Source organism: Megalobrama amblycephala, linkage group LG1 (assembly GCF_018812025.1).
Source record: "Megalobrama amblycephala isolate DHTTF-2021 linkage group LG1, ASM1881202v1, whole genome shotgun sequence".
NCBI classification, from domain to species: domain Eukaryota; kingdom Metazoa; phylum Chordata; class Actinopteri; order Cypriniformes; family Xenocyprididae; genus Megalobrama; species Megalobrama amblycephala.
Window position 1 is genome coordinate 37723661 of NC_063044.1, and position 13416 is coordinate 37737076.

General features: G+C 37.1%; 1 protein-coding gene across 2 annotated transcripts; it reads left to right on the forward strand.

Annotated features, from left to right (window-relative positions):
* Nucleotides 1-119: 119 nt before the first annotated feature.
* On the forward strand, nucleotides 120-12695 carry prkcsh (protein kinase C substrate 80K-H). Of its 2 annotated transcripts, none has more exons than XM_048191428.1 (18): nucleotides 120-254; nucleotides 643-788; nucleotides 881-997; nucleotides 2975-3070; nucleotides 3153-3210; nucleotides 4542-4659; nucleotides 4858-4987; nucleotides 5599-5683; nucleotides 5768-5846; nucleotides 5932-6015; nucleotides 7042-7200; nucleotides 7448-7538; nucleotides 7665-7734; nucleotides 8024-8113; nucleotides 8980-9054; nucleotides 11505-11604; nucleotides 11682-11852; nucleotides 12477-12695. In XM_048191428.1, exons 2-17 carry the CDS (start codon nucleotides 695-697, stop codon nucleotides 11826-11828), a joined length of 1593 nt encoding a protein of 530 aa, XP_048047385.1. In that variant the 5' UTR covers nucleotides 120-254; nucleotides 643-694; the 3' UTR covers nucleotides 11829-11852; nucleotides 12477-12695. The 2 variants fall into 2 exon arrangements, with proteins under 2 accessions (XP_048047385.1, XP_048047392.1); XM_048191435.1 differs by lacking the exon at nucleotides 120-254 and adding an exon at nucleotides 259-400.
* Nucleotides 12696-13416: the final 721 nt, after the last annotated feature.

Here is a 13416-nt window from a genome sequence, read left to right on the forward strand (position 1 = left end):
CAATTGCATAATGAGATTTATTCCTGTCAGTGTTGCATGATTTGTCTGTATTTAAATACTGGCGGGACTCGTGTGCCTAAATGTACGGTTATTGATCTATTATGAATCATATTATTGATGTTTTACAAAACAAAAATTGAGAAAGCTTGAAAAAGACTGCATTACCCACAATGCTGTTTTCCTGCACATGAATCCGCCAATCATATGAGAACACCGCTCATCTTGGTGACGTAACGCAAGAGCGCTCTACGGAAGTAAGTAATGAGTTACTGTTGGACGATGATTTTCTTTTCTTTAGATTTATTTGACTAATTCTACAATTGCATATTTAATGTACGCGATGTTTATTAAAGCATATTGCTTGCTATCGTGATATTGTATTGTTTATCATTTCAGATCAGTGAGTATTTCAGTTTGTTCAGTTGGCCGTGTATGCGGAAGCCATTTCAGATTGAATTAAGTAGAATGATGTGAATAAGACATCGGATTTAAACACAGATTTATCTTCGATAATCATTTGACTGAAATTGTTAATTTGTTTAGTATTCTTTGTAAACCATTGGTATGAGATGTTTATCTTTGCTGGGATTAGATGCACTGTGTTCAGTTGAACAATACATTGTGTATTCCTTGTGCTCCAAGGTCACGCGCCTCTAGTGGGAGTTTGCATTTATCCCTAATTTCCTGAGGCATCATGACCTGCATACACCTGCTGATGACTTTGGTCTTTGCTGTCAGCTTGGGGACAGCTGTAGAGATTCAACGACCACGAGGAGTACCACTGTCAAGTAAAGTCATTTCATATATTGCAAATTCTCTATTAAACCTGCACTGGTTTAACTTGTTTAACTCTTACTTTCTTTTGTTTAAATGCTTAAAGAGAAAGCGTTTTATGAGGAGAACAAGCCTTTCACCTGTCTCGATGGATCCCAGACCATTCCTTTTGACCGAGTGAATGATGACTACTGTGACTGCAAAGATGGTTCAGATGAGCCAGGTACATTACTTTACCAGTAGTCCATAATTACAATCTTTTCATGTTCATTCATGATCAAAATCATTCAGCAGTGAAATGTTTTCCTGAAAAGTCTGCTTGAACTATATAGTTTTTAAATTGAATGGGTTAGTTAACCCAAAATGAAAATTTTGTTATTTATTCACCCTCTTGTTGTTATATCTAACTCTCAATGCAATCAAAACTTTCAAGCTTCAAAAAGTTCATAAAGACATCATAAAATTAATCCATATGAATCGAGCAGTTTAATTCAAGTATTCTAAAGATATGCAATTGCTTTATATAATTAACAGATTTAATTTAGGCTTTTATTCACATAAAAACACTGATCAACACACATAAAGCACATCAGATACAGTAAAGGGAAACTCAAATATGCTTGCGCGACACAAAAACAAACCTCATTGTGTTTAAAAAAAAATGCTAAAAAAAATCCAAACAAAGAATCTGTACTAGGGATGCACCGATGTATCGGCCGCCGATATTTATCAGCCGATTTTTGCTCAATTTACAACCACCGGCATGTTGGCTTTAGCAGTAAAAAGGCTGCTATAACAAACCGATGGTTTATAAATGAACTGTGTGAAGGCACTGAGCTGTATAATGCCTGTTACATTATTCATATGCTTTAATGCTAATCAAATAACAAAAGATCGCACACTATTCTTGACTAAGCCACTTTTGTAACTTTCATAAGTGTAGCAGACCCCATCCGAATAATGACCAAACCTTTACTGATGTTTTATAAAGTTTATTGCGTCTGTTTTCACTCCAAAAAAAAAAAAAATCACCTTAAGAGCTAAACAAGAAGTGCACATTAAAATCTCTCTCTCAGTTATCATCAACATACACAGCGAATTACACAAAACACTTTTTTTTTTACAACTAACAGTAAATAAATGCATACATATCTTATGACTTTTTCGGGGGGTGCATAATAAATTGGCAAACTTTAAATCTGCAAAATATCTCAGAAGAACTGCGTGCACTCCTTGTCAGTCCGTAGACTAGAACACCCGTCAAAATAAGAGTCCCGCCTTAGTAAAGGAGATCGTGCAGATCTCATACATATTTAAACTTACAAAAAATGTTAAAATGTATACAAAAACAAATTAGAGATTAATCACAATAAAGTCTGTTACAATAAAGAAGGATTAATATGTATATAATTTATACAGTGAAGAATATGCAATGTTATTTTACATTTGTTTACTTTATTTCTTTATTAAACCTACCTAAAAAGCACTGCTTATTTCATATATATCTTTGTTCTGTTGTCTTTATGTAGGCCTGCTGAATGTTAAATGGATCCAATCGTTGTTCATTAGAAATTATTTGATGCAGCAATAAACCTGCTAGGATAATTTAATGCAGGTGTTTTTGAACTTTGTTGATTTAAAACATGATCAAAATGCTATCTATTTTGATGACAAAATTTCAAAACACAGGAAGTGACAAATATCGGTATCGGCCAATAATTGTTTGTTAAAATTGGTATCGGCCCCAAAAAATCCTATCCGTGCATCCCTAATCGGTACATGTATAGATTAATAAGTAAATCTACAATGTTATTGTATATGGATAAAGTGTGCAAAGTGACAAGCCTTAGGGTGCACCAAAATGAAAATTCAGACCCTTTCTTTCTTGCACAGAACACAACCTATATCAAACAGAATACACAAGCTGCTCTTTTTCATACAATAAAAATGAATGGAAACATGACTGTTTCTTGTCCCCATTCACTTTCATTGTATAGGGGGAGAAACAGTTTGGACATTTTGCTAAATATCTTGTTTTGTGTTCCTTGTAAGAAAGAAAGCCTACAGGACATGAGGTTGAGTAAATCACAGTACAACCGATGTCAGAATTATCTGTCCTTCTTAAGTCCATGATGTGTAGAAAGTGGTGATAAAGTATAGTTTGATGTTGTGCATGACATTTGTTCATGTCTGTCATCAGGCACTGCCGCTTGTCCGAATGGCAGCTTCCATTGCACCAATGCTGGTTTCAGGCCCACCTTCATCCCATCATCCCGTATTAATGATGGCATCTGTGGTAAGATGACTATGCATCTTGATATTTCTCCTCAGCAGTGTTCTCTGAATGGCATTGCATTTAAAATTTTTGCTCCCCTCAGATTGCTGTGATACTACTGATGAGTACAACAGTGGAGCCAAATGTGAAAATACCTGCAAGTGAGTTTTGATCCAAATGTAATTGCTTTCCAGGGAGAAGCACATTAGGAGTCATTCACACAGGACACGTTCTTGCAATCCATTGCATTCTCATGCACCAGATGGATGTCCTTAGCCATTGTGTTGCATCTCAAAGTTGTTTTACTGGCCCTTTTTTTAAGATGCCTTTTTAAAATAGTCCAGTTTTTCATAGCAGCAGCTCATTATACGTTTTAATCACCTTAAAGGGTTAGTTCACCCAAAAATGAAAATTCTGTCATTTATTACTTATCCTCATGTCGTTCCACATCCGTAAGACCTTTGTTAATCATCGGAACACAAAGTAAGATATTTTAGTTGAAATCCGATAGCTCAGTGTGGCCTCCATAGCCAGCAATGACATTTCCTCTCTCAAGATCCATAAAGGTACTAAAAACATATTTAAATCAGTTCATGTGAGTACAGTGGTTCAATATTAATATTATAAAGTGACGAGAATATTTTTGGTGCGCCAAAAAAAACAAAATAACGACTTATATAGTGATGGCCGATTTCAAAACACTGCTTCAGGAAACTTTGGAGCGTTATGAATCTTTTGTGTCGAATCAGCGGTTCGGAGCGCCAAAGTCACGTGATTTCAGCAGTTTAACACGCGATCCGAATCATGATTCGATACACTGATTCATGATTCGATACACTGATTCATTTGTGCTCCGAAGCTTCCTGAAGCAGTGTTTTGAAATCGGCCATCACTAAATAAGTCATTATTTTGTTTTTTTTGGCGCACCAAAAATATTCTCGTTGTTTTATAATATTAATATTGAACCACTGTACTCGCATGAACTGATTTAAATATGTTTTTAGTACCTTAATGGATCTTGAGAGAGGAAGTGTCATTGCTCCCTATGGAGGCCTCACTGAGCCATCGGATTTCAACAAAAATATCTTAATTTGTGTTCCGAAGATTAACGAAGGTCTTACGGGTTTTTTGAACGACATGAGGGTGAGTAATAAATGACAGAATTTTCATTTTTGGGTGAACTAACCCTTTAAATGTATATATTAGCAATTTATGGTAAATAACATGCCTTCTTGCACATTTAACATGAAAATGTATCCTGTGTGGCCCTTATATCCTAATAGGCCCTTGTAGTTTCCTCACAGAAGGGGATTTGCAAAAATGTTTTTGACAATAGAGAAGTTTTATATAACTAAATGCAGAACACATTTTTACGAGAACATGTAACTGCTCATAATAAGCCAAACATTACATTGACAATTTTGTTGTTTTACTTTGCTTTTTACTTGTGATTTAATACAGTGACCCACTGAAATGTTTGATTGGTTCTCAGGGAACTGGGACGTAAAGAGAGGGAGGTTCTGCAGAAGATGGCTGAGATCACCAAAGAGGGCTTTCTCCTGAAACAGCAGCTCATTGAGGAAGCCAAGAAGGGACGGCAAGAAAAGCAGGTAAGACTTGCTTTGTATGAACAAACATATCAGTCCAGGATTGTCAAAATGCTTTGCACTCGTATTTGCTCATGTCCAACACAAATAATCCAGTTGCAGCATGTATTATTTCTTGTATATACTGCAGTTTAAGAAAAAAAAAGAAGCCATATTGTGTCAGTGAATTTTGGTAAATGTAAAATGCTGTCTCTTCTGTAGGATAAAGTGACTGATATGCAGGAAAATAAGAAACAGCTTGAGGAGAAAGTTGAAGCGCTGAGGACAGTGAAAGAAACTGCAGAACAGCCTGAGAAGGAAGCTAAAGAGCGCCACCTCAAGGCCTGGGAGGGTGAGTGCAGCTGTTCATGATCACGTCAATTCAAATGCATATCTCTTTAAGCCAGACCGTATCGGCCCACTATAAAAAAGTTCTGCAGTGTTTTCAGTTCTCATAGTTGTTATAATATTTATATTTGCAGTATTGCCTGCAAAATCATTCACACTTCAAAAGGAATAGTTCACCCAAAAATGAAAATTGTGTCATTCAATTACTCACCCTCATGTTGTTTCAAACCTGTATGAGTTTCTTTCTTCTGTTGGACACAAAAGAAGATATTTTTTAAAGAATGTTGGTGATCAAACACTTGACAGTGGCTATTGATTTCCATAGTAGGAAAAAAATACCATGGAAGTCAATGGCTACAATTAACTGTCTGGTAGCCATTCTTTAAAATACCTTCTTTTGTGTTCAACAGAAGAAAGAAATTCATACAGGTTTGGAACAACCTGAGGGTGAGTAATTGAATGACACAATTTTCATTTTTGGGTGAACTATTCCTTAATGCTCTGAAACCACTGAATATAAGTACAGATCCTATGGTGTTTTGTTTGCTTGTTAGCTAATATCATCTGTGATTCCTCATTAATGTAAGTCTAATCTATGTTTTAACTCCATTGCAGAGCAAAAGGCAGCTATTCGCTTGGAGAAGGACAAAGCCAAAATGGCAGAAGCATTTTTGGAGCTGGATGACAATGCAGATGGCTTGTAAGTGCCAATGAATATGGTTTTTCTCTCTGATTGGGCGTGTAGAGAATGAATATAAAATAACATGTTGTCTCTGTGTGTCAGCGTGTCTGTCTCTGAGCTTCAGACCCATGCTGAATTGGACCCTGATGCTGATGGCACACTTACTGAAACTGAAGCCCAGGTATTTTTGCATTTAATCTTTCTCAGTCAAAAAAGCATAGACTCAAGTGCCACTAGTTCAGATCTATGCTTTGTGATTTATTCAGGGACTGATGGGAGGAACTGAGCAGGTGGACACATCAACATTTGAGAGTGTTTGGGCCAGTATTAAAGACAAGTACCACTCAGAGGTCAGTAGAGAAGAAGGCATTTAGATAAACTGTAACATAAAATTAACTAGGGCTGGGCGATATATCGCATGCGATTCTCACGCGCATTTCGTCAGTAAAGCCGGTTCCCTGATTACCGCTAAATCGCCATCACCTGCTTTCAAATGGAGCGCCATTTAACAGACAGAGCCGTAGTTCACTGATAAGCCACACAATATCACGTTCATATCGCAGATGAATCGCCTTCGATAATGAACGCGATATTTGCGTGGCTTATCAGTGAACTACGGCTCTGTCTGTTAAATGGCGCACCATTTGAAAGCAGGTGATGGTGATTTAGCGGTAATCAGGGAACCGGCTTTCCTGACGAAATGCGCGTGAGAATCGCATGCGATATATCGCCCAGCCCTAAAATTAACTTTGTTTTCATTTTCAATGTTAGTTATTTACACTACCTTTCAAAAGTTTGGGGTTGGACTCTTTAACAAATATATTACGCTCACCAAGAAGCTTCATTTATTTGATTAAAAATACAGTAAAAGTAGTAATATTGTGAAATATTATTAGATTTTCAATTCAAATAACTCTGTTCTACAGTAATATATTTTAAAATGTAATTTATTCCTGTGATCAAAGCTGAATTTTCAGTATCATTACTCCAGTCTTCAGTGTCACATGATCCTTCAGAAATCATTTTAATATGATGATTTGATGCTCGGAACATTTGTTGTGCTGCTTAATATGTATGTGGAAATCTTGATACATTTTTACAGGTTTATTTGAAAAATAGAAAGAGCAGCATTTATTTGAAATAGACATCTATTGCAACAACGTAAAATTCTTTACTGTCACTTTTGATCAATTTAACATATCCTTGCTGAATTAAAGTATTAATATCTTTCTACCGACACCAAACATTTGAACAGTAGTGTAGTTAGATTACTTATTTTGTCCTTTTGTCTTTTAAAAAAACATAAAAAAAACAAACAAACATAAAATGGCCCATCAATATGCATTTTGAATGTCTGTTCTTCTGTTCTCCCTCAGTCCCAGCCTGAGGAACCTGCTCCAGTGGAAACATCTCCAGATGAAGTGAAGGAGCCAGTTGTAGACAATGAATCTGAGCCATACCCAGAAGAAGACATCTCTGAGGAAGAGGACGAGGATGACGATGACGAAGATGATTATCATGAAGACGACGACAAGGTGAGAGGGTATATCGCACAGAAAACCTGAGCAAGCATTAACCTCAGTGATGTTTACACCTGCAGTGACATTTTGAGTCTTCTATTAACACTTCTTTGCTTGACATTTAACGTCCTTAACCTTTAACTCATGTCCTAAGGCACAATGGCAAAGGTCTTGCAACATAGTGTGTCATAACTCTTGCTCACCGTACTGTGCAGGTGTAAAAATATATGTCTTCATATGAGCATGGCTGTGTGTTGTGCAGGCGCCGCCCACCGTTAGGACTCCAGAGAAAAGTCAAGACGACGAGGAAGCTATGCCACCCTACGACGTGGACACCCAGACCCTCATCGATGGTTGGTTCAACAGCCAGTCCGGAAGCTATTTATTGATACAATACAGAGAAATACGATTGTTCTTGATCAGTTTTAGTCAGTTCTTCATTGTTTCCGTCTGCTTACCAACTGTTCTCTGGTTCACAGCTGCTCAGAAGGCCAGAGATGACTTTGAGGAGGCTGAGAAAGCTCTTCGGGAAATGGATGATCAAATCGGGTTTGTTCAATACTACATTCTTCAATGAAATCGAAAGACGTCGAGTTTGAAATCAAATGGAAGTGTAGCGAATTGGGTTTTCGTATGCAACTGGAATTCTCTTTTGTCATCGAATGCCTACAACAGGGTGCATTGCGTTTTCTCAAGTTGTGGTTAATAAACATCTTGCGTTTATCTGCTACATTCTTGTTTTCTTTGAATGTGATGCATTTGCAATGTTCTCTGACGCTGGTGTGTGGGGGCCCTGCTGCTGAGCATTGTGTTGAGTTGTCCTTTGATTGTGTTGCAGAAATATTGAAAAAGAGCTGTCCTTTGATTTCGGCCCTAATGCTGAGTTCACTTACCTGTACAACCAGTGCTACGAACTTACCACTAGCGAGTAAGTGAAACTAGCATTTGTTGTTTTGGAATTATATTTTTGTGCTGTGATTAGGGCTGCACGATATTGAAAAAAACTGACATTGCGATATTTTGTTTCTCTCTGCGAAGATATGAACAAGAATAGCTGTATTTGGAAAGAATGAATCATTCTAAAATGACTGAGGTGAATTTGTAAGGGAATGAATCTGCATATAAAATAATAAACAAATTACAAGCAAAGAACAAAGATACATTGACAAAAACAGTACTTTAGCCTGTTTTTCAGGTAAGTCTTAACAGTATTCAGGTACAGAAATTGAATAATCAAATGTAAAATAACACTGCATAGTCTTCACTGTATAAATTAAATATAATTAATCTTTGTTAAAGCTACAAAAGAGGTTTTCTCTTTTTATTTTGTTTGATTATCATTAATGACTCAGACAGCAGCAGGTATATTAGGCTGCTGTCACTTTAAGAGCTAATGCACTGATCCAATATACTGATACACATTCAGTTTTCTTTCTCAATTGTTTACGTTCATGTAAGCCATATGTGTTTACAAGGACACTGGCAGAGACGGATATTTTAACGTTATTTTGTGTATGTGTCCGTTCATGCACAAATACAGATGGAAGAGAATGGAATTCGGTGTTCACGTGCAATGCAGCACAGAAAAGAGCACGAGTTTCGAAGTTAGTTTTCTTTTGCGTCTTGTTGCAGCTTAAAATCGCTTGAATGATTAAACTGATCTGATCTAAAACACAATCTCTATACTTGATTTCTCAGATGCGCACATCGCGATATTGACGCAAAAATGATTTATCGTGCAGCCCTATCTCTGATGTATTTCCATGTTGACTTGTGTGCTCGGTTTGCCTTTAGGTACATCTACAGACTCTGTCCTTTCAGTCGGGTTTCACAGAAACCCAAGTACGGAGGCTCAGAGACCAACCTTGGGTAAGACACTTTGGTGGGGGAAAAAAAAAACATTTTAAAACAGACCGAGGTAGTTTTTGAAGGTTTTGGGGTACTTTTGAACTGAAGTATAAAAGAATGGAGAAATTAATAGTTTTTCAACAAGGATGCTTTAAACTGATGAAAAGTAACAATACATTTTTTGATAATGTTACAAAAGATTTCAAATAGATGCTGTTCTTTTGAACTTTCTATTGATCAAAGAATAGGAGTAATTAAAAATGTTTCTTGAACAGCAAATCTGTATATTAAAATGAAGACTGGAGTAATGGTGTTGAAAATTCAGCTTTGATCACAGAAATAAATTACATTTTAAAAGATATTGAAATAGAAAACAGGTGTTTTAAATTGTAACATTTCACAATATTACAGTTTTTACTGTATTTTTGGTTAAATACAGCCTTGGTGAGGCTTCTTTTGAGAACAGTTTCCCCTAGGGCCATTTTCCTGGTTGCATTCACACCACCAGTTTGAACTCTTAAAGGGATAGTTCACCCAAAAATGAAAATTCTGTCATCATTTACTCGCCCTTAAGTTGTTCCCAACCTGTTTGAATTTCTTTCTTCGGCTGAAAACAGAAGATATTTTGAAGAATATGAATAACCAAACAGTTGATAGCTCCACTGCTTTTTATAGTAAGGAAAAAAAATACCATTAAAGTCATTGGGGACCAGAAAGTTTCTTCAAAATATTTTCTTTTGCATTCAGCCGAAGAAAGAAATTCATACAGGTTTGGGATAACTTAGGGTGAGTAAATGATTAAAATGTTAAGTTTGGGGTAAACTATACCTTTATGTGATGTAAGCCAGTTGACAGCTGCATCATTTAAGCACAGCATTCAACAACTGGAGGATGCAAGACATCAGAGCTGTGTTTTTGTTGTGTGCCATGGGTTTCCTAATAACAGAGATGGAACCTAGATGTGTATAGTTGCGTCCCAAATGACGCACTATACACTATGCACTTATACACTATGTACTATGCACTCATCCATGTAGTGCGTGAATTGTATAAGGTTATTTTGTCATTTAACAACGGTGTCCAATCCTCCCTTCCCCTCCACTACGTGGAAGCTGTGACAGTTGAGTGCACGAAGTGTCCAACATTCCATACTTCGTTTTTTCTTGATAATTTAGTGCATCATCTGGGTATTTAAAGTGCACTTTTTCTTTTTGGAATTTACTGTGTGAAAGCACTACTTGCTCTATTTATACTTAAAAACGTCATAGAATAGTGCATAAGTACGCGAATTGGGACGCACCTTATGTTATGCGATTGAAAAAGCAAAAAGGAGAGCTAAGAGGCTAAATCTCCTACGACAACTTGCTACTTATCAGGCTGAGAAAAGAACACAGACAAAGGCGACAGGTAAATACTATGAATCTGGCTGTTTTCCATGTTCCTGGAGTAAGTATATGTTAAAATGGCAGGTTCCAGTGTTTCATATGGCGTGCGTTCAGCCAATCAACGTACGCTTGTGTCACTGGTAATCAGTGTTGGGGAAAGTTATACGGCTAGGAAGCTAGCTTAAAGGGATAGTTCACCCAAAAATGAAAATGTGATGTTTATCTGCTTACCCCCAGGGCATCCAAGATGTAGGTGACTTTGTTTCTTCAGTAGAACACAAATGATGATTTTTTTTAACTCCAACCGTTGCCGTCTGTCAGTCGTATAATGCATGTCAATGGGAACTCCATCTATAAGAGTAAAAAAAAAACATGCACAGACAAATCCAAATTAAACCCTGCGGCTCGTGACGACACATTGATGTCCTAAGACATGAAACGATTGGTTTGTGCGAGAATCCGAACAATATTTTTATCTTTTACCTCTAAAACACCACTATGTCCAACTGCGTTCAGCATTCGCTTAGTGAGGTCTGATCACGCTCTGACAGCGGAAGTGATGTCTCACACTCATTGAAGCAAAGCGCGAGATATCAGTTCCGTCATCAGAACGTGTTGTTTGACCTCACTAACCGGATGCTAAACGCAGTTGGACATAGTGGTGTTTTAGAGGTAAAAAAATTATATACTGTTCGGTTTTTCACACACCGATCGTTTTGTCTTAGGACATCAATGTGTCTTCACAAGCCGCAGGGTTTAATTTGGATTTGTCTGTGCATGTTTTTTTGACTCTTATAGATGGAGTTTCCATTGACAAGCATTATACGACTGACAGACCGCAAAGGTTGGAGTTAAAAATCATCATTTGTGTTCTACTGAAGAAACAAAGTCATCTACATCTTGGATGTCCTGGGGGTAAGCAAATAAACATTACATTTTCATTTTTGGGTGAACTATCCCTTTAAACCCACTAAGACCAGCAAACCACCTTTAGACCGGTTTAAACAGTTTTTTTGTCACCATATTTGTAATAGCATGCCGTGAGCATTTTTGACAGTCTTTAATGAGAGATGCTCATGTTTGCAGGTCATGGGGAAGTTGGTCAGGGCCCGAAAATAATAAGTACTTGGTGATGAAATACGAGCACGGCACTGGGTGCTGGCAAGGTCCAAGCAGATCAACTACAGTAAGTACTAGTTCTTTCATTACTTTGACTGTGCCATTCACTCTGGGTTTTTCTGCTAAGTGTATCTTTGTGTGTAGGTGAAGCTGACTTGTGGGAAGGAGACGGTGGTGACCTCGACGTCGGAGCCAAGTCGCTGTGAATATCTGATGGAGTTCACCACTCCTGCAGTGTGCCAAGAGCCAAACAACGTTGACCTCTCGCCACATGACCACGAGGAGCTCTAGACTCTCTGCTCTGCTTGTTGCATGGTGGGCCACAAAAATGAATGCATACTTTATTTTAGATGTTTAAAACACTATTAATGGAAAAAACAAGGTTTGATTTTTCAAGAGACCTGGGTTATCGTAGGGTCCAAATTGTTTTTATGTGTTTTATCACAATTTGAATGTAATAAGGTCTGGGTTTTGCCTTGGTTATGACAGTTTGCTGCCTGCTTTAATAGATTCTGCTAGCCTTTGTTTACACTAATTGCAACATTATGGAGTGAATGTACAAAAACAACTGCTTTGTTCCACCAAAGATTGCACTAACCCTGCAATCAACAACATTGTCTAATATGAAAATTGGAAAACCTCTTAACTGTCTGGAACAAGTGTGGATGTCTCAGGTATCACATACAAAAGATTGTCTTGTTTTGTTCGGAGATGTTCTTAAAAGCCTGTGACTTTCTCCATAATACAATTAGCCTAGCTTGCAAATTTCCTGAGATTAGGCTTTCCATCCTCACTGATGCACAATGGTGGATTATTATCGGTTTATGACCACTAAGTTCAGTTCGTTGTGCAATATTTTCTTTAAAATACATGAAATGTTTGTGTATGTGGTCAAAAATCAATATAAACTTATTTCGCTCTCTCTTTCCTTGTCTGTAGGTTTTTGCTCTGTGGGAACTAGAGAAACTTCATTTCCTGTTCAAGCTGTTTAAGAACCTCTTCCATTTGTTTTGGATCAGCTAAACGAGGCTGGATGTTGGGAGAGCATTATTTTTGGTAAACTGTAATGTTTTTGTTGTTGTTTTTAACTGATTAAAATCTGATCTCTTCACATTCCATGGATCATGTTGAAATAAATTCAACTTTATATCTGAAAAATTGTTGTGACTTGTTGAAAAAAAGACCTTAGTTGTGTCCCAAATGACTATACACTGACTATACTATTCACTATACTCTATGTTCTATACAATATGTACTCTTGAGTATGAATTTAAAAGGTTTTGAGGTATCCAACATACCACACTGGTTTATTTTTTTGTGAATTAAAGGCCCGTTCACAAGAACGATAACTATATTAGCGTCCACTCCAGCAAACGGTATTTCGTTCTGTTGATTATAAAACGGTTTGTTCCTGTCCTTGATTCTGATTGGTCAATAGCTGTGTTTTATTCACGATAAATCGCTTCACCCAACGGTTCTTTGTATCACTACACAAAACCCTTAGCATCCACTCTTAGCAACTTAAACTGTATGTTCTCATTGATATTGTTCTTTGAATCTTACTGTAGTATGTAGAAGATTATATTGTGAGAAAGAGATCGAGTGAGCAAGTTTATTACCTGCATTCAGATTTAGCATTATCCTTCAGATCAGTCCTATGTTCATAATAAAAAATCTGTTTAAATGTCTGATGTATTATCTTGTCCTTTTAACAGTTAAGGGGTTTTCCCGTGACTGACAGCACTAGTCAAAGCATTTGTCAGTTGTGTCTTGTGCTGTGTTCACAACAATTCAGTTCATTCATTACTGACTGACACACTCATAAAGACGATCTTTGTCGCCATCTAATGGCGTAATAATGTAACTTTTGTTGCTGTTT